Here is a 24,326-nt window from a genome sequence, read left to right as displayed (position 1 = left end):
CTCTTTCTATTTTTTTCTATCCTTTTTATCCTATATATAATTTATAATGTATATTTTTATTATAATAAAAATATTTTTTTTTAAATTAACAAACTCTCTTTTTCTGTCTTCAACTTCTCACCCTTTAAGATGGTAAGTATATATAGAGTAGCTATTTGGTGAAATAAATAAAAAAGGATAGCAACTACTCACCCTTAGACAATTCAGGATGTGAAGATAAGAGGGAATAAAACAAGAACAAAGGAAATATAGGCCTCCATAACTCATGCAATTTATCTGTAATATCAATCCTTTATATAGCTTAATAAGTAGTATTGAACCCATGAATCTATGATTGATAGTAACAAACATAATATTAATCGCTATGTACAAGGGATCATATAAAATTCACTTAATTAGCTTGCCCAATATAAAAAGTCAAGAGTCGAGTCCAGTATATAGATTAATATTATTATTTATTTATCGAGTGACTAATTTTTATTTTTGTTAAAACGTTTGAACATTTGAATCTAAATCTATGATACACCGACGGACATGGGACACGTCGATACGCAAATTTTAAAATCTTACAATGACACGAAAACACATATACATATAATATATAAAGTATTTTTAGATAAGTCGTGATATTTTATTAATATTAAAATATAAATTAATTTTTTTAATTATTTTTAATATCTTATTTTAATTATATCAAGTATTTAAAGTATTTTTTATTTTAATAAATAATAATATATACTATATTTAAATTTATTTTAAAAATATATGTTAAGAATAAGACTGGACACGCTAACACGTGATGGTATTTAAGTGTGTCCAGGCGTGTCTGGAGAAGAACTTTTTATTTTATATTGAGACACAGTTAGACACAGCAGACACGCGTGTCGGACGAGTGTCGGTGAGTGTCGTATCCAAAATGTGTCCGACACGATAACTCAGCGAAGTGTCAGTGCTTCGTAAATCTAAATACTTGTTTTCTTTGGATTAAACTTATTACTTTATGTAATTTGTCTATTGTTGTTGGCCAGAATACTTTTACCACAGATATAAATTAAATTCATTTTTTACAACAAATAATAACATTTTATCAAAGAAATATAAATTTATATTCATGTCACTTGTTATTTTTTTAATTTAGATATGGAAGGAAAAATCGTATAGGATGTAATTATGAAGTATATAAGTGCCTTACGCTGTTACGCAAATGTAGTGTTAGAAGCTAAGATTGGACCCTCTAATTTTAAAATTTTGGACAACTTCTATATATTTCAATTTTTTTTTTAATTTTTTTAAACACAAATTAAAGAGTTCAATTTATGTACTCTAAATTTTTAAACAAAAATCGGAGGGTCCAATTTATATACATCTCACCATTTTAAAAAACACAAAAAATTATAATGTTAATATATATCACTCATCTCACTTTTATATCTAAATTTTTTAACCATCACTTATGTTGATTTTACAGGATTAGGATTAAGAATCATGTTAATATTATAAATTAAAAAAATTAAAAAATTTAAATTTTAAATTTTTAATATATTTATTAAAGAAAAAACTTTACCACTGATATAAATTGAATTCATTTTTTACAACAAATAACTTTTTATCCTTAAGCATACAAATGTGTCTTTTTATCTTATTTTGTTTAGTATAAAAATGCCAACTGCAAGATAAATTTTAATTAAATACAGAAATAAAAAAAATTAAGAATGAATAAACAGTAACGCTCGTCTATGATTGAAAATCGCATGTTGTACTTGCAGTATTGCACCTTACAGTATAACTGTTAAATTACTTGCTCCCCAAGCAGAAGCAGAACTAATTAAATTTAATTAAAACAACAAATAAAAAAAAAAGGGATAAGATTATAATCAGAATGAGTAAACACTAAACAGTAACCCAAGGCGGTTGAATATGATTCTCCGTAATAACTGCAAAATTAAGTTGGTAGGGCAGTATCGTCACATTTGTTCTTAAAATTGCTTGCTCCCCAAGCTGAAGCACAACTATATATACTATCCTTTATTTCATTCCCATTTCCCACACCAATATCCATCTTTTTCTTTTCTCTTCTATCAAATCCATTTTCGCATTTCTTGCTTATCAGCATGGCCACTCTCCTGGGCCCACCTGAACTCTCAAAACCACAACCAACCCCCGTCGCCGTGGCCGCCGCCACCACCACCACCACCGCAGTCTCAGAACCATTCATTGACCTAATGGTCTCGAAATTTAACAATCCCAAACCCCCAATGGGCTTGACAGAGAACCAGTCCGCTACATTCTTGTCAACCGGGAACCCATGCCTTGACTTCTTCTTCCACGTCGTTCCCGACACTCCCTCCGACTCCCTCCGAGAGAGACTCGACGTGGCATGGGCCCACAACCCCCTCACCACACTCAAACTCGTCTGTAACCTCCGAGGCGTACGCGGAACCGGCAAGTCCGATCGCGAAGGCTTCTACACTGCTGCCATGTGGCTCTTCTCTAACCACCCCAAGACACTCGCAGCCAACCTCCCTTCCTTCGCCGAATTCGGTTACTTCAAGGACCTTCCGGAAGTTCTATACAGGATTCTAGAAGGTTCCGATGTGCGAAAGAATCAGAAGGAGCAGTGGCTCAGCGTAAAAGGCTCCAGAAAGAGGAACAGGTTCAAGAAGATGAGGGGAACAAACGCGTTCTACCTGGGGAGGGGAAGAGGAAGGGGAGCGTTCCAGCGGAGGAGGGGAAGGGGAACCAGAAGCAATTTGAGGAATGCCAGAAACAACGGGAGCATGAAGAAGCCCTTTGAGAATTTGACGAACGAGATGATGAAGAAGGAGAAGGAAACCGCACGTTCTCTCAGGGAACAAAAGAAGGTTTCCATGGCCAAGAAGCTCCTTAACCGTTACAACGACGATGCAAATTTTCAGCTCCTCCACGATAGCATCTCCGATCATTTTGCCAACTGTTTGAAGAACGATCTGGAGTTGTTAAATTCCGACAAATCAACGGCTATGAGTCTTGCTGCGAAGTGGTGTCCCTCTCTTGACTCTTCCTTTGACCGATCCACGCTTCTATGTGAATCCATTGCGAGGAGGATGTTCCCTCGCACCGAGTATGAAGGAATCGAGGAGGCGCATTATGCTTACAGGATCCGTGATCGGTTACGAAAGGAGGTTCTTGTCCCTCTTCGGAAGATTCTAGAACTTCCAGAGGTTTACATGAGTGAGAAACGCTGGGATTCGATCCCATACAACAGAGTGGCCTCTGTGGCTATGAAGCTCTATAAGGAGAAGTTCTTGAAGCATGATAAAGAGAGGTTCATGAAGTACCTTGTGGACGTGAAGTCAGGGAAGACTACCATTGCCGCTGGAGCATTGCTTCCTCATGAGATCATACAGTCTTTGCAATATCGATGTCCATATCGATATGAAGTTTCAGATGAAGATGAAGATGCATATGCAGATGAATATGAAGCTGGTGATGAGGTGGCAGAGCTTCAGTGGAGCAGAATGGTGAGTGACATGCTTAAGAAGGGTAAACTGAAGAACTGTTTGGCTGTGTGTGATGTTTCTGGAAGCATGCATGGGACTCCCATGGATGTTTGTGTTGCATTGGGGTTGTTGGTGTCTGAATTGAACGAGGAACCATGGAAGGGGAAGGTTATCACATTCAGTGCAGATCCTGAGCTTCATTTGATTGAAGGCAATAGTCTTTATTCCAAGACCAGCTTTATTAGGGAGATGAAGTGGGGGATGAACACGGATTTCCAAAGAGTATTTGATCGAATTTTGGAGGTGGCTGTGGAAGGAAAATTGAAAGAAGATCAGATGATTAAGCGGGTGTTTGTGTTCAGTGACATGGAGTTCGATCAAGCATCCGCGACGCCTTGGGAGACCGATTACCAAGCAATTACAAGGAAGTATAGTGAGAAAGGTTATGGCTCTGCTGTTCCTCAGATTGTGTTCTGGAATCTGAGGGACTCGACGGCCACTCCGGTGACGGCCACCCAGCAAGGAGTGGCCCTCGTGAGTGGATTCTCTAAGAATCTTATGAAGTTGTTCATGGACAATGACGGTGAACTCACCCCCGAAAGTTCACTGGAAGCTGCAATTTCCGGCCCCAAATATCAGAAATTAGTCGTGCTAGATTAACCATTTTTTTTATTACCTTCGAGTTTTCTTAATCTGTGTAAATAAGCAGTTATTCAGTAATAAATATTTGGATTAATTATGCCTATCAATCACTATTTTGATTTCCTCTACACTCTTCTGTTTTTCTAACCTGCTGAAGAAAACAATAAATATTTGTTCTTGGCATTTTAATTTTTAATTATGCCTATCAAGAGGCTTTACCTATGCATACTGTTTTGATAGAACTCCTCGATGAAGATTCAACAAATCCAGCAAAGGAACTTGGCCTTTTGGTTAGTGAACTGAAACTTATAAAATTGAATTTATTAATGATTATAGTAGTTTTCTGATGAGCAAATTGTTGGTAGGAGGAAAACCCGGAGACAAGTATGTTCTTGATCCAGTTACCAGCAGCTTTGCCAGCGATTAAAGGATCAGCTTCTTCTGGAGGCCAAGCTGACAGTGAGATCTCTTCTAAACCTCAAGGATCCATGAAAAAAGTGAAGCCCTGTAAGTTGAATGAACTACCACCTGGCTTCATGGGCAAAATGCTTGTATACAAGAGTGGTGCTATCAAGCTGAACCTTGGCGATACTCTTTATGATGTAAGTATTGCATTCCCTATATAAATTGCACGATATAATATTGGTGTTAGTTTTTCAATTCTTTTTCTTAATTTTCAAGTATTGAATGTACTTTGATAAGGCGTCGGAAAAACTAATTTGTAAAGAAAACAAAGTCGAAGCATGGTCGAATTCCAAAGTCATGTGATATAGATGCTCAGTGACACAATGTTACTGAATTGATTCCAAAATGGTTGCAGGTTTCCCCCGGTTCAAATTGTACATTTGCTCAAGATGTTGCTGTTATGAATACTGCTGAAAAACATTGTTGCGCAATTGGGGAGATCAGAAGGCGTGTCATTGTGACTCCAGATATAGATGACATGGTAGAAAATCTCACATTCATTCGACTATCCGAAAGTGATCTTCAATTCATCTGACGTCTCCCCCTTTGTATTTGCGCAGATTAGTGTGACTCTTTGGGTGAAGCCTCCTATTGGTAAGATGAATTGGTGTTTAGCTTTCTTTCTATCTTTCCTTTTCTTTTCTGTTTTCGACACAATACAGAATGTAGATGTTGTCTATTTATAGTTTTGTTAATAGTTTAAGCGAGTGGTGAAGCATTTATTAGTTGAACAGACTATGGCTTTGTTAATTGTTAATTGTTTTGCAAAATGCTTGTATACAAGAGGATGATGAAGTTGGTATTTAAGAAGTTGATTAAACTGTGATTAATTTAAGTGACAGAGGATTGTTTACAGTTGGTGTAAAAGAAAAATTCAATTGTAGAAGATAAATTTTACAAATGAAATGGTGATGAGAAAATAAAAGAAAATCCATTCCAGTATTGTTGCATTTATTATGAACTAAATTTTGTAAATTGGTAATGTTAGGAAGTTAAAAAAATAGTCCAAACTTTCTTATTTAGTATTTATTAATTCTAGCAACAATTAATAAAGGTTAAATAAGACAAGTTTTGACTATTTTTTTTTTTGTTACTAAGGGTTGGTAAACACTAAGGACCTGGGTCAATTCATGAAGTCAAGTCACTCTATTTAGTTTATTACAAAGGAATAAAGGATGCTACCTCTTCAATAATTAAAGGAGCTTTTTGCTTTTGATCTTACTTTTATGAACCAAAAGAGCGTAGTGATTGATTCGTTTACTTCCAAGTTTCCAGGGTCTACCTTCCCCCCAATTTGCATGGCTTTGGTTTAATCACTAAGCAAATTCATCCACACTATCTTTCACTTTCTGGTGACCAAAATTATTGAGGAATAATCACACTTTGAGCCTGCAACATCTTAATTACCGTGAGTTTAAATTCCACATATCTCTTTCTTACTAAGCTCTAATATTTGTTTATCTTTTTTGTTGAAGCAATGATTATGCTGTGAACTCTACTGTCTTAGCATTTTATTATTATTATTTTTTTAATTCCACATAGTTACCATCTCAATAGTAATGGAAAAGTAAGATCTATAGTGATGAAGTTGGTATTTAAGAATTTGATTAAGATGGACTTTGATAAATTTTAAAGATGAGGAAATCGTTGGTGGAAATAGCTTTCATAATACTATAAACACAATAAATATTTTCTTTGATTTTTTCCACTTTTTGCCTTCTGGTTTTCATAACAGAATCTTCTTTGCTTTGATGCTATTGACCTGTGGTTTTCTTGGCAGGTTACCTTTGTTTAAATGGCTGAAATTTTCATCTCCATAGCTGCCAAGATCTCAGAATATGCGGTGGATTTAGCGATACGTCAAGGACAGTATCTGTTTCGTGCTGGAAGATTCATTAAGAATCTTGAAAAAGAAAAGCAGAAGCTGATTTCAACTCTAGGTAGTGTGCAGAAGAGGGTTGAAGCAACTGATAAAACAGAACAATGATACTAGTGCTTCTTTGGAGAAGGATATGGCTTTCAAGGAATGATCTCATTTTTTAAAACAAATGGTGCTCTTTTTCACCATATCTTCTTAGTATTTTAATTTTCCTTCTCCTCAGCTTGTTTAGTAGATGATTTCACAGAATAACAGGCAGCCTCGATATTCATCATGTCTAACATTTTTTTATTTATTTTTGTGTTGAAGCAATGATTATGCTGTGAAGTCTACTGTAATTTTTTTTTTTTTAATTTTGTATCTTTCTCATAGTTACCATCTCAATATTAGTGAAATTGGAAAAGATGTACGGTGATGAAGTTGGTATTTAATAATTTGATATTTTAATTCACTTGATGAATAAATTCTATTGTATCTTTTCTGTTTTGAAAATTCAAGAGTTTTTTATTTTGGTTAATTTTCAGTTTTATATTTTCTTGCGTAATTTTTGAAAAGTTTGTTTCATTTTTACCAGGTTGAGATAGAGTGCAGAACTCTTGAGGAAGTTAAACAAGTATTCCATTATTTTTTCAAACGAACACCTCTTTGACCCAGATAATGTTAAAGAAGTTAAAGAAGTATTACATATGGTTTTACTTCTACCAAATGGGGATGTGGATATATCAATGCTGAAAGAAGTGCAGATACTCAATGGAAAATTTGAGATTGAGGTATTCACGACTAAATTTGTTTTTGGTTCAATTGTGCCATCCTTTTTGAATTATTGTGCAACTAATGGTTTGGAATATTTGCTACTGATTTGATATCTATATGTCAATACTACTATTTCTTATTTTGATTTTGAGGTGGTTTATGATCTTAATGATGAATGCAAGAGGGCTTTGCTGGAAAAAGTGTTCTTTGATGAAAAATAGATAACCATCATACACTATTACTAAGTTATATATTGAAAAGAAAAAGATTTCCAAAGCATAGTATGCGTATCACATTATTCTCTTATAGTAATGTATGCTTCTTCAATTATAACTTATGCTTTATGATGATTATTTATTATATGTTAGGATATGATTAGTGAGTATCCATCCATCCATACAAACTAGAATTCATGTAGTTTCATCGCCGATGTGGAATTTTCAGGCGTTTTAGGGTTTTCTTCAAAAATGAAATTTGTCGAATCCTGGGTTTCTCCAGGGGATCGCGTGTTGATGCCGATTTCAAAGGCTTGATTCTGGTATCAGTGACCTGCGATTGGTTAGTCGGAAGTCATTCAAAACATTTGGGATCAGCTAATCTTTTGCATTATCATGACATCATTGGTAAGTGGTCTGGTGTGGATGAGGTGTTGTGATGATCTTCTCTCAATACTTTGTGTTAATTTCAAGTTAGTTTCTTTTAATTTTGTTTATCTTTAAATTGCCGCAAGTTTGGGGGTTCTGGATCTTTTTTTAGTCATGCGTGTATTAATAGGTAGTTTCAACTATTTAACTATTTCATTGCAAAATCCATTTTATTGTTTCATCAATGGTGGTTTATATATTGAATTCCATTTATGCAGAATTTTGCTCATTCATATGTTCTGGAATGCATTTGTTCAAAATGACTTCTTTAATATTTCTCTACATAATTAGCAACATCATCAATTCTTCACCGAGGTGGATTCTTCTCCCACTTTGAAGTTTTCTTCAAAAAGGAAAAATGAATTGATTGTGCTTAGGTGGGGAAAGTAATTCTCTTATTATTACTCACATGGAAAATCAAATTTTGGTGGTTTGGTGGGAGAAGTGACATCATCTGCTATAACAAATAGTACTATCTTCTATTATTCTGTCAGAAGAATTATTTGGTCAATAAGAGTAGGTATTGTAACTTGTGGCTTACTCTCATTCCCACTCTCCTTTGTCATTTTTCCTTTCTTATTATTACTCCATGATATAAAAGAATGTGAGAAGAAGATTTGTGTGATTGGCGAGTGAAGTGAAGATAAACGGAAAAGGTAGATAGAGATCTGGTGTGCCGGGGTACAGCATCAGCAGAGCACTTCTAACAGCATGACTTTTTTTTTGCTGCTCCCTTCGGGTAGATTTTTTAAGCATTTTTCTATGTTCGAGGTTATTGTCGAAATCTTTGTCTTGGATCTTAACTGTTTAGATTTGCTTTTATTAGTTTTGCTATCCATGGTGGGACAATTCTTAATTGCTTAAATTAAGGAATGCTGGTTTGTTTTTCATAATGGTTATGCTGCACTAGCTCATTATTGTTGGACTTGCTGTTTTGTTGTTTTGCTTTATGAATGACAATATGTTTTGGAGTCATGCACTCATGCTTAGGTGGTAGATATCGATGGATCTATTAAGGATGGACATACCAATTTGACTATATGTCTACTTAAAAGATAATCTTTCTTTGCTATTTATATACAGGGAATCATTCAATAATATCAAGATTTGAAGGATTGGATCCTATCATGAGGCTCAAGCTTGATTTGGTTGAGGTGATTATTTTTAGTTTATTATTTTTTTAGACTATTTTTTCATGTAATTGATATTTTGATATACTTACATATAGAGGTGTGGAGTTGAAGTAGGTTAGTAGGTCACATAAATTTATTGAAGTTGTCTACTAAAGAATTTATTTGCTATATTAGGATATTTCCAGTGATTCTATCATAATCCAAAGTTTGGCAAAGAGTGTGATCATTTTTGCCCCAAGAGCATATCCTTGATGGTAGAAAACTCCACTGTTGGTGAACTAAAAACTACTAGAAAAGTCTTGCGATCCTAAAGAAATAAAAGTAAACAATTTTCTCATTGCCCCAGCTGAGAAAAAATGCTTTAGGCATGCAATTCCAGAAAGATTTATCAAATTTAGATTCAATAAAATAGGAACATTAGAAGTGCCACTACCTTGTTCATTCAGAGTTAGTTAATTAACTATTAACTATAACCATGTCCCCCATCTACCCTCCAAGCTAACACCTAATTTAATTTCTAAATGTACTTAGAACAAACATAATGATTAATCCATTGTTGTGTCCCATTATTACTGATGAATTGTGAATAAAAGATTTGATTACTGTTAATGCACAAATTAAACTTGCTTCCTTGAAAGATTTTTAATTTGTCTTTGTTTTGAAGCAATGAAATCCTCATAGCAGAGAGGATTCAAGGCCTTATGCTGCAGTAGTTGTAGGAGGCTTAGTATGTCTTCCATAGAGGAAGCAGAGAGTTCATCAGCCTCTGATTGGTTGCCTTCAGTGTCAAGCGTTGCACAAGCCATGGTGCAAGAGAGACTTGAACAATTGATTAAGGAGAGAAAGTTGGAAGAGAGATGTAGGAGGCAACACCAAATCTAATTGTACATAGGTCTGTAACTGTGGTGACAGAAAAATGGCATCATGAGTAAAAGCTCTAATATGAAGCAGCAGTCCACCAATATGACCCTAACATGTTCTTCTTCACTGAGCTTGATGTTATCTGAGTAACAAGAATGAACCTTTGGCTCCAGCTCTCGCACGCAACTCACAAAACTTTCCAAGTTATTTATCTCCGATCTTTCAATGAATTGTCTGCAATATAATTTTTTCTGATCCTCCATGTTTAGCAATTTTTCATTTCCATGGTGCAAAGGACCAATGGAAACAACCTTTGGAGTGTATGCATCTTCATTAAACTTGCGGATCTCATGGGGCACCCTATAGATGCAGCATTCCTCCTTAAAGCGAGGTTGTCCCTCCTCCAACATGGCTTTAATCTTCATTACTTCATTAGTATTATTCCAACTTGCCATCTATATGAATAGTTTGCCCTTTTAGTTAGCCACTTGATCAAATTAGTGTGTATATAATAAAGATTAAAATAGTTGAACCTTTTGTCAGAAATCAAAAGTTCTGGAAGAATCACAAGAGTTTGAATAGCATGGGTGGAATAGGAAACATGCACAACCTTATAAAACATACAAGTTGTGTTATGTTCCAAATTTCAAGAGCAAAATTATTCAACATGAGATAGATATATAGCTGAGATTGGGAAATGATCTTAGCTTGCAAAGTGAAGACAAGTATATCACTTTTTTTTTCTTGGATGCTCTAAGGCAAGTATCACTGAGATTATAAAATAAGAAACATATTTATACAAGGCTCAGCTTCAAGAGATACTATGATGCAGAGTGATCGACCCATTAGTTAATATAAATTTATTACTTCTAGCCCTTTTTTTTAGTATTCAAATACACAATAGATATTCACGTGCAATAACCAATTAGAGTTAGTTATATTCCAGCCAGCAAGTTAGTTAGAATAAAACCTGATTTGGTAGTTTTTGTTAGATCATTCAACTAAGACCAACTATACAAAGCTGATAACCAAGACTTTTAGTTTAGTTTAAGCTTTAATTTGAATACTAATTTCAGAATGAACGTGTAAATAATGTAAAGAAAGTAACAATAAAAAAAATATCACAATCAAAGTTGATACACAATTACATAGAAGGGATACGCCATATGCAGTGGTCTTATAATTACATAATAAAGTGGCCACATGTTGATAACAAACATTTCAATTCTTTCAAAATACAAAGATGTCAAAACTACCACACTATATTGAGAATTGAATATATGATCATCCAATATAAACATTAATCTAGTACTAGTGTACTTCTTGAAGAACAGAAAATACTGTCTGAACAACAGTGAGAATAAGCAGAAAACAATATAGTCTGTGAGGTAGGGTTCTTCGATACAGTGACATTGTTCGAAAGTTAACAAATTTCTTAAAACAGCTTCAGTCCAGTCATCCACTCTAATAAATGGAATTCTCAAACTATGGCCTAAAGTTTCCAAGTCTAGTAAGCATTGACTCTTTTTGTTTACCTCAAACTTCACTCCACCTTCATTCAACTTAGTTGCACTATAAATTTGCAGTAACCTTTCTCCTCTTGAGCATCCAGAGGTTGATGGTTGGAAAAATCGAGAGGATTTTAACAGAAGCTGTGAAATGAGCTATTCTACCAACACTAAATAAAGTTATCTAATCATCATAACCTGGAGGAATGATACTATCAAGAACCATTGAACGAGTGAGCATTAATAATGAAGGATGGCTTGGATTGCCACTATTTAAGTAAAGCTTATCAAGAACAAAGAAAGGGACTTGATTCCCTAACCCTGTACTCTCTTGCCCTGCACCCTCAGCAACTACTGTTCTTTAAGTCTTTTCTCAATGAACTCCAAGATAAAAGTGATTCTGGAATTCTCTGCTTGCAAGGGTTGCATACATGGCTATAAATCCATTCAAATACAGAATGATATAGAAAACAATGAAGTAATTCAGATACATAATAATAACAATGACATTCAAATAAGTGATGTTTCAGATATGAAATGAAATCAAGGCTGAATAGGGTGACTCACTTAACAAGTCTTAACTCAATTATGACAAAAATAAGCAGAAAGGCACCAATTTAATGAATAAGAGTGGCATGGAGAGAGGGAGTAACAAAGTCAGAACCATGATGATGGTGTTACTATGATAGCACTTAGCACCAGAATTCGTGTTTAGGTAAGAGTCTTTGAAATCATAGCAAACATAAACATTAGGGATGAGTTGTGCAGAAAATGGAAAAATATGTTTGTATTGTGAATCAGAATTATTATGTGTCTCAAGTACAACATATATAAGCTATGCTAAATGAAAGGTGAGTCAGCTTGCTAACTCCAAGACTAGTCACAACAGAATAACTGATAACTAACTAGATAACTTGCTGATCAACTACTAACATTTTCTGCAGTATTTGTTTGATCTGTTTCTTGGTTTTCTTGATTCGTATGCATATATACTCTATTATAATTAAATGGAGAAAAAGTGAGGAAAAAGAGTAGACCCAGATAAATCTCCTCAAATGCGGCCAAGATGGAACTTGTAGTTAAATACTACTGTTTTTTTAATACATTAGTGTATATATTTAGATACATCGATTGGCAAACTTTCCAAGAAACTGAAAACAGCTATAGACGTATGCAATCGCTTGAAGAACAAATAACAGCAGAAGAGAGCTTGAGAAAACAAAACAGATGCAACGACTCTATACTAATTTGAATATGCCTCTATTATTTATTATTGTATATGAAAGAAAGGTGTACACAAAAGTGATTCTTTTCATTTAAGTTAATCCAAAAGATCTTTTCGGATAATTCAATGTATATATTGTAGAAAAATATTCCATGAAATTGAAAGTGTGTATCCGATGAATGAAACAAATTCGCAGACAATGGTCAATAGAGTCCAACATCTGGATGATTCTTAAGAGTTAAGACCTAAATAAAACTAGTAATGTATATTTCTCTTTGCTTGACAACTAATTAAATAATAATCCATCTTTAATTAAATTAAGTTTGGACTTTTGCAAAAACAAAGATGGACATATTCAGAGAGAAGCTCAGATATTGAGATTTCATTATGCTTAATGTGGATTGTTAGATTAGTTAATTAAGAATCCAGCACATTATTCTGCATGTAGTCACTCTGATTTTAGAACATTACATCATGGATGGCAAGATAATAAAATTTTGATTAGAAGCCATTTATCTTCCTATTCTGCATTCAGTGGGGAAAAAATATCATGCTTTTGCGTTCTGCTAAGTGCTAATGATGCATATGTGTTGCCTTCAATTGGTTTGATGAGTTGAAGCTAGTAACCATTCCCACGTTCTTCTCTCCTTCATTTATCAGCTGCATATTCGAACTATAATCTTGCAAGAGTAGCATCTCTCTCCAGAAGTAAATAGACAACTTGAACTTACATGAAATGGAAGGGATCTCACCAATGTACTTGATGTTTTGCAAGCATGAAAACTGACAATTCATATGTTTGACTAATTGCTATCATCGCCCTGTACCTCTTGCCCTGCACCCTCAGCAACTACTGTTCTTTAAGTCTTTTCTCAATGAACTCCAAGATAAAAGTGATTCTGGAATTCTCTGCTTGCAAGGGTTGCATACATGGCTATAAATCCATTCAAATACAGAATGATATAGAAAACAATGAAGTAATTCAGATACATAATAATAACAATGACATTCAAATAAGTGAAGGATTAACAGTCTTAACTCAATTATGACAAAAATAAGCAGAAAGGCACCAATTTAATGAATAAGAGTGGCATGGAGAGAGGGAGTAACATAGTTTTTTCTGCTCTATAATTTCCTGCATTTCCAGTATAATTCTATAACTGGGAAAGGGGTGATTTCACACAAATTAATTCCTACCCCAGCTCTTCTAGTTCTATTGTTTACTTTCTATCTCTTTTGGCCTTTACAATCATTACATGTAATGGCAATATTATGAATCCATGTAGGCAACTAGATTGATGGATTGGCCAAAGGAAGCATGTTTTTAGAGCACCAACTCCAAACATTAGAAAGGCACACCATTTCTAATAGGCATTTCAAGTATTTGGATTCAGAATCTCAATAAATTAAGACATTAGAAATCTGTTTCCAAGCGGAAAGAATGAGTTGATGTTGAATCTGTTGAGTTCTGGCTCTATACTTTTGTTTATCTAGGGAGTTGTGTTTTGCTCTACAAAGTTGTTCGTAATGGTGGTCTTTTATAAGTAGTTAGAGTTATTCATTTTGTATGTAATGCAGATTTTGATGAAGATGATATTTCAGGCTTCATTGCTGATTATGCTGTGTGAGGAACTTCTCATGAATGCTTCTGGTAATGTCCTTCATGCTGTGTGATGTCAGCAGGCTCGTCAGCATATCTATATTTTGCTTCCAAAAGCAAAGCAAAAGAAAGAATTATCTATAAAGCATAGTTTTCCAATCTTTCGACATGTCTGAAACGGAAGTCGACCATGACATTAATAGTTCAGATTTAGAGTTTAAGGTATTTATTTTTTGGTTTCTTCTTCATTTTTACCTTTAATAGCAAGTTAATTTTCATGGAGCGCTGCACTCCTTAATTTCTCGGGAGAGCATGAGCATTCATCCCTAAAATTATGATGCCCTTCTATTTGTCATAGGAATTATAAAACATTAATAATATTTTATACCTAACATACCTTATTTTAATTAATTAATTCCAATTTTACCTTCTGTATAAATTAAATTAGAATTTCATTCTTGTTTCAATTTCTGTCTCTCAATTTATACCAAATAGAATACTGAAATTTATTTTAATCTCTGTCTCTGTCTCTCCACCAAACGCTACCTAAGTGATTTTGTTTGAAAGGCAAAATTAATGCCTCAAACAGTATTATTATTTTCCTTCTTTGATTTCTATAGAGGTTTGGAGTTGTTTCAAGTGTTATGTTATGGTGATGCCAAAACATAACACATTTAACTTCCAAGATGGAAGCAAAAGGCCAAAATCAATGGTCTCGGCATTTTACTGCTTTAGTTGGCAGCTTTTTTTTTTTCACTATTTTGAATCACACCTAATTGTCATGCCTTGGATCATGAACCAGTATAGCCATTTTGCATGATGCAAGCATTATGTGATGTATATAAAATTGGTGGAAAATTAAAAAGTTTCTATTATTCTGTTTCTCTTAATTAGGGATGAGACTTGCAAACTTTTAAGATTTGTTTCGTTGCCTGTGCATAATTTTGTGTTTCATTTATTTAGATTTTTGTAGACAAAATATTTAATCTAAATTAAAGATACTTAGGAATTATAGATTAACTTATAAATTTTATGTAAAAATATTTTAAATTTTTAGATCATGCTGGGTGTTCAGTTAATACTTATTTGTCAATGTTTAAATAACATCCTCTATTGGTAATATCCACTTAATAATATTAACTTCTAGTTTAGTTGTATGAATGTTAGATCATGTATCTTTTAACTTGTAAGCTTTTTTTTATTTTTTTGGTGACTAACTTGTAAGCTTTAAACATAAAAAAAATCAACTCTAATTTTTTTTAAATGTAGATATTAACTATATCAGTAATTTTGCCATTAATTGCCGACGAAGTTTAGAGATTCAGAGTTGTATATTTAAGAAATTTTAAGATAATTTGTACATATTCAAAGTTCAAGATTCTTATGTCTTAATTGTTGTTTAGTTAATTACTTAATTTCTCAAGAGAAAATTGGTTCAAGAGATCAACGGAGGAATCTTCATTTACTTGATGCTGAACAAGCTGAAGAGGTAAAGTGAGTTACGTGGTTTGAGAAAAATATAATTAATTTCTATTTTAAAATTATTGGTACTTTTCGAGATATGCTAGCCTATGTTAGTTTTTTTTTTTTTTTTCTTGTTACTTTTCGTAGTTTGCATGCTTTCAAGTTGATTCAGGACTTTCTATGACTTAGTCTATGGACATTCTTTATCTTACAATTGAAATTGAAAAGCATTACTCGCGCTATTCAAGATAAAACACGATGATTGAATGAATTAATACTTAATTTGGTCTCTGAATTTGCACATAAATTTTAATTTAGTTTTTGAAGTTTTGAATTTTCAACTGAAACCCTTTAAAAACCAGTCAATCCTAGCAGTTCACCGGTTAACTGCCAATTTGACCGATTCGCTTTTTGTCAAACAGTTTATGAAGCTCACCAGACCGACCTGGTGACAGTTCCTAATTAATCTGGTTAAACCTGTCGGTTCAAATTCAATTTTTAGAGCTATGCTTGGGTGCATTGGGGATTTAGGGTTTCCTTTTTTTAATTTTTGTTAGGAATGTAAAACGTCGTCATTTGAAGGGGGTTCACCAAACCGAAAATTCTTTTAAAAATCAGTCTATTTTAGCAGTTTACCGATTAATTGTTGATTTGACTAGTTCTTTGACCAGTTTTATACCAGACAATTTATAAAACTAACGAATCAGCTAATGGTTGGTTTTCGATTAATCCGATTAAATTATCCGGTCCGGTTCCATTTACGCCTTCAGGTTTCAAAGAGATTTAGATTCAAAGGGCCCACATGTTCCTTTGCTCAACCAAAAAAACTTCCACAGAGCTCAATAATTGGCTTCTCACTGCTTATAATCTTATTCATCTTCAGATCCACGCAGTGTCACACACTTCGTGCTTGTTTGAGTGCCATTATTTTGATAAAAATTGAAAAAAGATTTTTTTTTATCTTTTAACGTGTTTGGTAAATTTCTAGTAGTAAAAATAAAAATATTAAAAAAAAAAGAACATCTTCTTTGAGAAGTTACAATTTACATCATTCTTTTAAAAATATTTTTTTCTTAAAAAAATATGTTTTTCAGGTAATAAATAAATAAAAAAATACTTTTATATTGATATACTCAAACATAATTGATACGTAAAATGATCTTTTTGCATGAGATATCTAAATATAAAATTATTTTTACTTTTGTATAAGATCTTTTAAAAACAGATAACTCGAACAAAAAAAAGATCTTTTCTTATAAGGTCACCCAAACAAAAGAAAATATGGAGAGGAGTTAACTTGATTGCTTCCCATTTTGCATCAACTAATGACATCGTAGCTACTCATGTTCTCCCTATTTTAATTAAAAGTAAAGTATTATTTTTGTCCTCAACGTTTGGGGTAAGTCCCAAAGTTGTTCCTAACGTTTCAATCGTTCTATTTAAGTCCCTAACGTTTCAAAATTGACTCAATATTGTCCTGCCGTTAGGGATCCGTTAACAGAATTGACGGCGGGACAAAATTGAGACGATTTTGAAACATTAGGGACTTAAATATGACGAAAACGTTGGGGACAAAAACGATACATAAAAATAAATTTTAATTTAATTTTATCTTTCAATAATATCAATTTTTTACTATACATAGTATTCAATTATTTTTTAATTATATCTAAGTAAATTACACTTAATTACATTACTTTCATTTTAAATAATTTTTTTTATAATTTTAAAGAATTTTGATACATTAGAGAGACAAAAGGTATAATTTATATTTTATTGTGTATATATTATTTTTTTCTTTTCTGCAAGTTTTGTTTTACTCAAATTTTTGTTCCATTGTTAACAACAAATAAATCAACAATTTTCGAGTTTTGTTTCACAATCTCAATTTAAGGAGCGGAAACGACTTCTTTTGTGGGTGTCTCAAGGTCTCAATTGTAGTTTCGAAAGTAAAACTAAAAATGAAAAGAACACATACAAGGTGCCGGAGGCAAAGTAAAATGCAGAAATTAAAACAAACAGGAAATTAAAAAGAAGATGAAGGAAGAAACATGAACGTAAAAGAGAAGAAGACGTAAAAGTAAAGGAATTTTATTAATAAAAACTGGAAAAAAGTAAAGTACAAGTGTTTGAGTTCAGTTCTATAAACAAATTATATAGTCATTCTATAAACATTTCATGATAACTAAAAATTTTTAAGAGTAAAATTATAAAAAATTAATTTATTTAGAATGAAAGTAATATGATTAAGTGTAATTTATTTAGATGTGATTAAAAAATAATTGAATACTATGTATAGTAAAAAATTGATATTATTGAAGGATAAAATTAAAATTTATTTCTATGTATCGTTTTTGTCCCCAACGTTTTTGTCCTATTTAAGTATCTAATGTTTCAAAATCGTCTCAATTTTGTCCCGTCGTCAATTCTGTTAACAGATCCCTAGCGGCAGGACTACATTGAGTCATTTTAAAACGTTAGGGACTTAAATAGAACGATTGAAATGTTAGGGACAACTTTGGGACTTACCCCAAACGTTGGGAACAAAAACGGTACTTTACTCTTTAATTAATTTATCATATGCTCTTTGCTTATTATTACTTTTTTTTATTGAAGAAATTGTTTGAATTGATCAATTGAAATTATGGACTTTTATTGACATGCTTGACAAGTTGATACTGAGTGAGAAACAAGAGTAGTGAACTTGTTAAGATTTGGTTGAATTAGTCCTACATTGCTTAGGATAGCAAATGGAGTGGGTGGCCTAGGCTATAAATATGAGGCTAAGTTCTCCATATTTTTTGCACCAGTCGAAAACACTTAAAGCTTGTATCTGACTTTTCTTTTTTCTCTATATTCTTTGATTAGAGAGTGTTGTGAGGTGTAGTTAAATATTTGCTTTGAGAGTGTGAGTGTACTGGGGTGCCGGTGTTAGAGAGAAAGAAGTCTATGTGTTGTAACAATTTTCACATAGTGATATTCTCTGGTTGTCATTTGACAATGGCCGTTGTTTTTTCTCCAGTAATTGGAGTTTTCACGTTAAATTATTGTGTTGTGATTGTGTCTATTTTATTTATCTGTGAAAGGTATTTTCTCAAGGGAGAATGGTGAATTATTCCCAACATGTGGTATCAGAGCTTCGGTTCGATGAGATTTATTCTTAGTATGCTCTGTGGTTGCAGCCTAGTCTGACCTTCCAGATCTTTGGTTGTTGTTGTTGTTGCTGGAAGGCAGTGTGACACTGTGAGAGTGCAGTTTGTTTGGAAAGATTTTGGCTAAGGAAAGACTTGGTATTTAAGTGTGTCCATTGTGACCCACCTCTCTTTCCTAGGGACCCTTCCTAGTGCACAGTCTACAGTTGAGTTATACTATTCCAGTATACGGTTGCAACAATGTCAAGATATTCAAATGTTGTGAAGTTTGAAATAGAGAAATTTGATGGAAGAATCAATTTTGGCTTGTGGCAAATACAAGTCAAGGATGTGTTGATACAATCAGGTTTGCACAAGGCGTTGAAGAAGAAGATCTCTGGTATGAAGGATGAAGAATGGGAGGAACTAGATTTGAGAGCTACAAGTGCTATTCGCCTGTGTTTGGCTAAGAATGTTCTTGCAAATGTGTAAGGAATGAAAACAGCCAAGGAACTTTGGGATAAACTCGAAAGGTTGCATCAGGCAAAGGGCATTTCAAATCGGTTGTTATTGAAGGATCAATTCCATAATCTACGCATGGATCACAATGTGAAAATCTCCGACCATCTTAGTGCTATCAATGGTATTATCTCTGAATTAGAGGCAATTGAAGTGAAAATTGATGATGAAGATAAGGCACTGTGGCTCATATTGTCTCTTTCCTCTTCCTATGAGTATATCAAACATGTTTTAATGTATGGGAAGGAAATTCTGAATTTTGAAGAAGTTGCCAGTAAGCTCATTGCTGAAGAAAGAAGAATGAAAAATGAGGGTAGCACTTCATCAGATTTGGCGCTTGTAGCTAGAAGTGACAATTATGGAAAAGGAAATCGTGGAAGGAGTGTAACATGCTGGAAATGTGGAAAGTCTAGACATGTAAAGAGAAATTGTCCAGGTAATACGGTTTCAGAAAAAAGCTCTCAATCTGATACTTGCAATATTGCTCTCTCTATGAGAGAAGATGATGTTCTCTAGAAGATAAGAAGTATCCTTATGGTATTGCCGCACTGCCATGGATAAGGATAAGTTGTGGCAATCGGGTCCACAATTGCACACGTGCATTGGTTGGCGTTGAGATGCAAGGTGTGTGGCGGAGTTATGTCGATGGCTGAAGAACTTCCAGGAAAAGCCAATTTGGAAGTTGCACCATGAATTTTCAGCAAGGTTTCGATCTGTACCAAGGCGAAATGCTTGGAGTGGTCTAATTCCAAGTGAGTATACTTTCATGGTGGAGTATGATAGTTCTCAGAACTATGATTGTCGGTATAGACAATGGCAGTAAAGAATTGTCGGTGTTGACTATGGAAGCTGAAGATGTGTGACTATTTCAATCAAGGTGCAGATTGTTAGGATTTGGTTGAATTAGTCCCACATTGCTTAGAATAGCAAATAGAGTGGGTGGCCTAGGCTATAAATATGAGGCTAAGTTCTCCATATTTTTTGCACCAGTCGGAAACACTTAAAGCTCGTATCTGACTTTTCTTTTTCTCTATACTCTTTGATTAGAGAGTGTTGTGAGGTGTAGTTAAATATTTGTTTTGAGAGTGTGGGTGTACTGGGGTGCTGGTGTTAGAGAGAAAGAAGTCTATGTGTTGTAACAATTTTCACATAGTGATATTCTCTGGTTGTCATTTGACAACGGCCGTGGTTTTTTCTCCAGTAATTGGAGTTTCCACGTTAAATTCTTGTGTTGTGATTGTGTCTATTTTATTTCTCTGTGAAAGGTATTTTCTCAAGAGAGAATGGTGAATTATTCCCAACAGAACTTGTGTTCCTCACTGAGGTCATATGATAAGAATCTTAGGATCATGTTTTGTCATGAGAGAATCTAACTAACTGAATATAATTTGTGTATCCTATGTAAATTAAATTCTCTTTTGTTTCATTTTTGGATTCTCTCCAAAGGGAGAGAGGGAAAATTTATTCTTTAAATCAATTGGTGAGATTCACACATAGCATAATTGATATAAGGTTGGATAATATTTTCCCTTTTTGGGTTTAAGATTGGATGAATTGATGTAATTGTGCATCTAGCTTTTCATAAATTCTTGGTGACTCTGTAGTTTGACATCATTATCATTGCATATCTGCATTCATAGGTAGTAGTAAATGTTGAAATCCAAGATGTGAAAAGTTCCTAAGCTTAGCATAGAGTTCTAGCAACTTTCAACTTTATAAAACCAAAGAATTTTTTCTCCTCTTGTCTAAGACGTATTTAAAAGGATTTAACATCAGATCTCTATGTGTTTCAGAAAGGGCAAGGAATTAAATTAGTTCTATACTAAGATACTAATTCAGAATTATTAAAATGGAAGCATGTTACATTTATAAACTTTTTTCTTAGCAGGAACTGAGTGGTCTCCAAGGATGGATGTCGCGGAATCAAAAGGAAAATATGTTATCACAGTTGAAGTTCCAGGAGTTAGGATCAATGACATAAGAGTGGAGGTTGATGATCAAAAGTAAGTAACCATTTCTGTTATAATCTTCTCAACTGAAAGAAAGGATAAAGCTTAATAAAATGTTGCATAATCTTTTTACTCAAGTCACTATTGAAGTCCCATGTGATCCAATTTATGCATACGAATCGAAAAGTAAGTCTTATCTGACTAGATGGAATCGGCTACATTAATCAAATCAAATTATGTTAATATATGTGTTTAAACCATTTCTTATGATATATGTTTCATAAAAATTGTGAAAGAAAGAATGGTAGGTAGAAAATCAAAATGTTAACAATAATTAACATTCTTGGTTATGAATTGTGTTAAGTTTGTGACCTACTATGTGAACTCTGTGGCAGGTTATCTGTCAAAGGTAGACACTCTACTAGCTACTTGACAATTGCAGGGTCTCCGAATGCCTCGTTTTCTTCGTATCACAAGCGCGAGATACTATATGGACCATGCGAGGTGGTCTGGCCACTCCCTTCCGGCGTGAACAAGGATCATATATCGGCTGAATTCCAGTGAGTGAAACCTCAAGTGTTATTTAACTTGTTATTTGTTGACTATTTAAGATTCATAACTCTTGAAACTAGCCACTGATGCATAGTTCATTACAGAGTTAATAGTATTCTAAAATCAAATGTTCAATTTCAGCTAGAAAACTAAGTACAATCATGATTCATAAAGACTCAATATCTCACAATCACATAAGTTCATTTGAACTTACAAAACAAGTGCTAGTGTTTGATTGAATCTATGTTAACATTCTTCATCAATAGTAGACACATGTGAATTGAAGCTGATATTTCTAATCTTGTTTTCTTTGTTTCTGAAATTTCAGGGATGGATTTCTTCAGATAATAATTCCTAAGATTTGAATGAGCAATAATGTTGATTGCAGCCAAAACATATTTTGGAGCATTTGTTTAGTTATGATCATATCATATCATAAATAGATCATAAGATAGGCTATGTTGTGCTTTGGAAATGCTTTTATTTCTTCTGTACCATTTATGTCTATCTATGTCTTATTTTATATATGCCACTAAACAAAAGAATTTGGCTGAACCTTAGTATATACATATTTATGGCTTAATTTTGATTGATCAAGATATTATTGCTGATCTTATTTTACATTGTATGTTGATTTATTTGAAGATTTATTACCGGATATGATGAATACATAAAAACCAAAGTTAAAATATCCATTATATTCAGTATCATTAAGCTGAATAGTTAACATTTCAAAATATATAGAGACAACTTTTATGCAGCAGCAACTGAATCATTCTCCTCCTTTCACCAGACTTTGGATTCACATCTTATATGATCTAATTTGCAAAATAACACAGGCAATCTTGTAAGTAAAAAGAATTAAGGAAATGATAATAAAACCAACGCTGGCTAAGGAAACTTTTATGGTAAATAGCTACTTGAAATATATGAATATTTGTAATTATTTTTCTTTCCCTTCAATATATTGTACCTTGGAATAACTTAAATAAATAACGGAAGAAATCATAGTCATGTACATAAAACATAAGCAAAAAGAAAAGATCACTCAGATTGAGAGCCAAACTCGATTTCACTTAGACCATGCTTGGGATTAGTCACCATATTTAAAGGGGTATTCAAGACCTCGTCCGGATTCAAGATATATTTTGCTGGATTTGGGTTTATATAAATTCATACAAATATACAATGCAAAAAAATCACATGTCATCATGTGTGAAATGACATTACTAAAAATAGGAGTGGCAATATCATTTTTCTAATTATAATATCCTATAATAATCACCATTGTCAACTTTCTATCAGAGAAGCATTCATCCATTGGCTGCTTTTATGTTAGCATTATCAACCCGAGTACTGATTGATTAATATTTTAATTTAATTTCTAATCCAAATAATAACAACAATAAATATAAACTCGTAATTTAGAATACAGAAACGATTGTTCATGAAATAATAAACACAATATGCTTAAAAATTAAAGGATTTCACTGCTATTAAAACTTCAAAACAGGTCACTAAGCGCAAATCAATAATAAAGTACTAGGCACTCTGCAGATCTTAATTGGAGTTTGGTTTTTTGTACTTGTCCCAGATGAGATTCCCAAAAACAAACTAGAAATTCGAAGGTTTTTCTTTTAAAAATCCTCTTAGATTTTCCTTCGCAACAACTTCTTCACCAAGCACATTTGCATTGATGGTTCTACTTGAACTTTGTGCAATGAATCCTACGTCCAGTCTCCACCACAAACCATGGTGGAATTTCCACTATAATCCACTTATTACATTCACTAATACTATTGAATTACTCCCTAATTCAACTAGTATCTACCCCTAACCTTTCTTCACCAAAGCTTAGCTACTCCAAGTGCTTTCCCAACTTGGAAGGAGAATCCTAACAGATTCAAAACTCACCAAGTGCTAACCCAACTTGGCAAGGAGAACCAATCCTAGTTCAATAACCCAATTACATCAAAAATCAGTGGCTCTTATGCAACTCTCTTGCCTTTTCTCTCTTGGCTTTTCAACCTTACAAGTTCAGCCTTTTCTCAAAACAGAAAATGACATAAGACAACCATAACAAAGAAAATCAGAAATTAAGCTTGAGTAGAAGAAAAAGATTTCAGCTTCATGTTTGTGATGATGCTCTGTGTTCTCTCTTTTTCTTGCTTTGAAATTGATGGAGTGAAACTCCTTATATGTCTTCAACTTGCTTTCATTGTTGCTTCTTCCTTTTGCTTGTTCTTGCTGTCCGTTAGAGCTGTCACAGCTAGCAAGCAATCCTTCTTCATCATGCTCCACTACTCTTGCTGGATGAGGAGCCCGTCCACTACCTCTGTGGTCCTTTGTCTTGCTTTCTTCCTTGGCATGCACTCCTTTTTCATTTTCTCCATTTCCCTGCTCCTACTGCTATTTGCAAATTTGTGTTTTGCTCACCCACTAGCCGAACAATGCTCTGCTAATGTCCTTGGGATAGTGGAGATGTCCTTGTGTCCTTTTTGCTTTCACAGAGCCACACCTGT

The 24,326-nt window shown here is 33.6% G+C and overlaps 4 protein-coding genes across 5 annotated transcripts; all 4 read left to right on the top strand.

Annotated features, from left to right (window-relative positions):
• The first annotated feature begins 2,062 nt into the window (after positions 1–2,062).
• LOC107496589 (uncharacterized) lies at positions 2,063–4,228 on the top strand. The gene has a single exon (XM_016117892.3). The coding sequence runs from the start codon at positions 2,112–2,114 to the stop codon at positions 4,137–4,139; it is 2,028 nt and encodes a 675-aa protein (XP_015973378.1). The 5' UTR covers positions 2,063–2,111; the 3' UTR covers positions 4,140–4,228.
• A 114-nt stretch (positions 4,229–4,342) lies between these two features.
• Positions 4,343–5,121, top strand: LOC127739625 (DNA-directed RNA polymerase III subunit rpc4-like). Its single transcript, XM_016117640.3, has 3 exons — positions 4,343–4,411; positions 4,487–4,723; positions 4,942–5,121. Exons 1-3 carry the CDS (start codon positions 4,343–4,345, stop codon positions 5,119–5,121), a joined length of 486 nt encoding a protein of 161 aa, XP_015973126.3.
• A 703-nt stretch (positions 5,122–5,824) lies between these two features.
• LOC107496391 (uncharacterized) lies at positions 5,825–14,283 on the top strand. Its single transcript, XM_021127138.2, has 6 exons — positions 5,825–5,994; positions 6,367–6,637; positions 7,040–7,235; positions 7,663–7,841; positions 8,946–9,016; positions 14,168–14,283. Exons 3-6 carry the CDS (start codon positions 7,216–7,218, stop codon positions 14,261–14,263), a joined length of 366 nt encoding a protein of 121 aa, XP_020982797.2. The 5' UTR covers positions 5,825–5,994; positions 6,367–6,637; positions 7,040–7,215; the 3' UTR covers positions 14,264–14,283.
• Positions 14,284–20,303: 6,020 nt separating this feature from the next.
• On the top strand, positions 20,304–22,396 carry LOC107496511 (uncharacterized). 2 transcript variants are annotated; one of them, XM_016117782.3, is made up of 4 exons: positions 20,304–20,568; positions 21,192–21,306; positions 21,648–21,812; positions 22,133–22,396. In XM_016117782.3, the coding sequence occupies exons 2-4, from the start codon at positions 21,212–21,214 to the stop codon at positions 22,167–22,169; spliced, it is 297 nt and encodes a 98-aa protein (XP_015973268.2). In that variant the 5' UTR covers positions 20,304–20,568; positions 21,192–21,211; the 3' UTR covers positions 22,170–22,396. The 2 variants fall into 2 exon arrangements, with proteins under 2 accessions (XP_015973268.2, XP_052107982.1); XM_052252022.1 differs by having other exon boundaries at positions 20,304–20,627.
• Positions 22,397–24,326: the final 1,930 nt, after the last annotated feature.

The sequence above is a fragment of the Arachis duranensis genome, chromosome 7 (assembly GCF_000817695.3).
Source record: "Arachis duranensis cultivar V14167 chromosome 7, aradu.V14167.gnm2.J7QH, whole genome shotgun sequence".
In the NCBI taxonomy this organism is placed as follows: Eukaryota; Viridiplantae; Streptophyta; class Magnoliopsida; order Fabales; family Fabaceae; genus Arachis; species Arachis duranensis.
The sequence above is the reverse complement of the archived record's forward strand: the minus strand, read 5'-3'. Positions and strand labels throughout refer to the sequence as shown.

Excerpts from the sequence above, each read along its gene's own strand:
- LOC107496589 (XM_016117892.3), top strand. The coding sequence starts at position 2,112 with ATGGCCACTCTCCTGGGCCCACCTGAACTCTCAAAACCACAACCAACC.
- LOC127739625 (XM_016117640.3), top strand. The coding sequence starts at position 4,343 with ATGCATACTGTTTTGATAGAACTCCTCGATGAAGATTCAACAAATCCA. Across the intron at positions 4,412-4,486 it reads CAAAGGAACTTGGCCTTTTG|GAGGAAAACCCGGAGACAAG; the intron begins GTTAGTGAACTG and ends AATTGTTGGTAG. Across the intron at positions 4,724-4,941 it reads TTGGCGATACTCTTTATGAT|GTTTCCCCCGGTTCAAATTG; the intron begins GTAAGTATTGCA and ends AAATGGTTGCAG.
- LOC107496391 (XM_021127138.2), top strand. The coding sequence starts at position 7,216 with ATGGAAAATTTGAGATTGAG. Across the intron at positions 7,236-7,662 it reads ATGGAAAATTTGAGATTGAG|GCGTTTTAGGGTTTTCTTCA; the intron begins GTATTCACGACT and ends TGGAATTTTCAG. Across the intron at positions 9,017-14,167 it reads TCAAGCTTGATTTGGTTGAG|ATTTTGATGAAGATGATATT; the intron begins GTGATTATTTTT and ends TATGTAATGCAG.
- LOC107496511 (XM_016117782.3), top strand. The coding sequence starts at position 21,212 with ATGGATGTCGCGGAATCAAAAGGAAAATATGTTATCACAGTTGAAGTT. Across the intron at positions 21,307-21,647 it reads GTGGAGGTTGATGATCAAAA|GTTATCTGTCAAAGGTAGAC; the intron begins GTAAGTAACCAT and ends ACTCTGTGGCAG. Across the intron at positions 21,813-22,132 it reads CATATATCGGCTGAATTCCA|GGATGGATTTCTTCAGATAA; the intron begins GTGAGTGAAACC and ends CTGAAATTTCAG.